The sequence below is a fragment of the Perca fluviatilis genome, chromosome 12, assembly GCF_010015445.1.
Source record: "Perca fluviatilis chromosome 12, GENO_Pfluv_1.0, whole genome shotgun sequence".
NCBI lineage: Eukaryota > Metazoa > Chordata > Actinopteri > Perciformes > Percidae > Perca > Perca fluviatilis.
In genome coordinates this window covers 38,877,252-38,879,751 of record NC_053123.1, presented here as the reverse complement: position 1 = coordinate 38,879,751, position 2,500 = coordinate 38,877,252, and the positions used below count along the sequence as shown (strand labels likewise).

At 42.1% G+C, this 2,500-nt stretch overlaps 1 protein-coding gene across 1 annotated transcript in view; it reads left to right on the top strand.

Moving 5' to 3' along the window:
- LOC120569501 (titin-like) overlaps nucleotides 1-2,500 on the top strand; it is a 276,128-nt gene that overhangs the window by 195,931 nt on the left and 77,697 nt on the right. The window contains 2 exon segments of the mRNA XM_039817355.1: nucleotides 1,048-1,235; nucleotides 1,771-1,882. Of these exon segments, the coding sequence (XP_039673289.1) occupies nucleotides 1,048-1,235; nucleotides 1,771-1,882 (300 nt within the window).

Below are 2,500 nucleotides of genomic sequence, written 5' to 3'. Positions count from 1 at the left end.
GTAGATAGACGTACGTAGGCAGATAGATTTACGTGCTGGTAGATAGATAAGTAGATAGATAGATAGATAGATAGATAGATAGATAGATAGATAGATAGATAGATAGATAGATAGATAGATAGATAGATAGATAAGTAGGTAGATAGGTAGGTAGAGAGATAGATAGATAGGTAGGTAGAGAGATAGATAGAGAGATAGATAGAGATAGACAGACAGATAGACATGTAGGTAGGTAGATAGGTAGGTAGGTAGGTAGATAGAGAGATAGACAGATAGATAGATAGACAAGTAGGTAGGTAGATAGGTAGGTAGGTAGGTAGGTAGGTAGGTAGGTAGGTAGGTAGATAGATAGATAGATAGATAGATAAGTAGGTAGATAGATAGATAGATAGATAGATAGATAGATAGATAGGTAGGTAGGTAGGTAGGTAGGTAGGTAGTTAAGGAGAAAAGGGGCTCTTGAGAATCCTTTATATTATGGGATGGATTCAAATAAATTTGTGAAATAATACATGAAAATACAAGACAATAAATACACATCAATGATAAAAATAATGATAATAATGTTCTAATCATAGATCACAGTTCAAAGGTTGATCGGTAAAATAATGATAAGTAAAGTAAATCATGTTACAGTTCAATTCAATTTTGTTTATAGTATCAAATCGTAACAGGAGTTACCTCGAGACACGTTACAGATAGAGTAGGTCTAGACCGTTTATCGGTGTTTTAAGCCCCCAAAGTTTAAGGTTAAGGTTAAGTGCCTTGAAGTCAACAGTCGCGGTGCTGCCCGGAAGGAGACGCTGGGGGCTCAAAACACCATCGAGCATCTAGACCACACTCTATGATTTACAAAGACCCAACAATTCCAGTAATTCCCCCAAGTGCGACAGTGGCGAGGAAAAACTTCCTTTTAGGGAGAAACCTGGGACAGACCCAGGCTCTTGGTAGGAGGTGTCTGACGGTGCCGGTTGGGGGTGTGATGAACAGTGGCGATAATAGTCCCAACATCCCAGATTCCTTATTTGGTTCCTTTGTTCCCTGCAGACCGTCCCACTCCTCCGGTCGGCCCCGTGGTGTTTGAGGAGGTGCACCGGGAGTTCATGGTGATCTCGTGGAAACCTCCGCTGGACAGCGGCGGCATCCCCGTCTCCAACTACATCATCGAGAAGAGAGACACCAACAGAGACACCTGGACCATGGTCACGTCCGCCACCACCAAGACCGTCTGCAAGGTGGGTCCAACTCCACTCGGCTGTCGGGTTAACCCTCCGGTTGTCCTTGGGTGAAATCTGACCCATTTTCTCTTTTTTAAAGATTATTTTTTGGGGCTTTTCTGCCTTTAATTATGACAGGACAGCTAGGTGAGAAAGGGGAGAGAGAGAGAGAGAGAGAGAGAGAGAGAGAGAGAGAGAGAGGGGGAAGACATGCTGGAAATCATCACAGGTCGGAGTCGAACCCTGGACCTCTGCGTCAAGGCATAAGACTCGAAGTATATGTGCGCCTGCTCTACCCACTGAGCCAACCAAATTTGACCCATTTTCCAAAAGTTTCTATATCAGAAATTCTGGTTTTCTTTCAACCAAATAAAAAAAATAAAAAAATGTAGATGGTTCAACTATTACTCTTCACAAGTTAATTAACTGAGCAGTTCGCTACTTGAATTTGGGTGCCTTGAAGTCGACGTTGGGGGCTTAAAACACCATTGAGCCAAAGAAGAGCTGTTTTTCCCAGTGGTTCAGATGTTGACACTTAGTTTGTCTCCCTCAGATCCCGAAGCTAACGGAGGGCAAGGAGTACATCATGAGGATCTGTGCTGAGAACATGTACGGCATCAGCGACCCGCTGGAGTCAGAGGAGATGAAAGCCAAAGACATCTTCAGTACGTTCTGCTCACGCACATTTCCTTTGTTCATCTTTCTCTTCTATCTAGTTTCAGGACATTCAACTGAATACTGTTCAACAGGGTTGGGTATCGTTTGGGTTTTATCCAACACCAGTACTAAAGCAATACTTTTATAACGGTGCCGCTGCTTAAATGGTGCCTAAACGATACTTTTTAAGAAAGTAAAAAACAGTCGGCAACATTAAAGAACGGCTTGTTTATTGCTAAGGCCATATGGACACAATTAAATGATTTAATAATAATGTAATAACTATAACTTATAACAATAACTTATTTCACCAGTAAATTGCTGTTGAACAACAAAAACAACCACCAGATGGGAAAAGGGTATTTTACAATAACTTTGAATGCACCGGTTTCAGTTGTTTTTCAGACGTTGGCAGCTGCAGACTGTTACGTCCCGGTGATGGAATCCTCTCTAGTGAAATACAGACACACTTTACACTGTTTAACGTTAGCTGTCAGCATTTTAACCGTGTTTACTCCAGCTGCTAGCTAAAGGTAGGCTAACGTTACCTGCTCTCAGGTGTAGTGTTAACTAGCTAACGGTAGGCTAACGTTACCTGCTGTCAGGTGTAGTGTTAACCAGCTAAC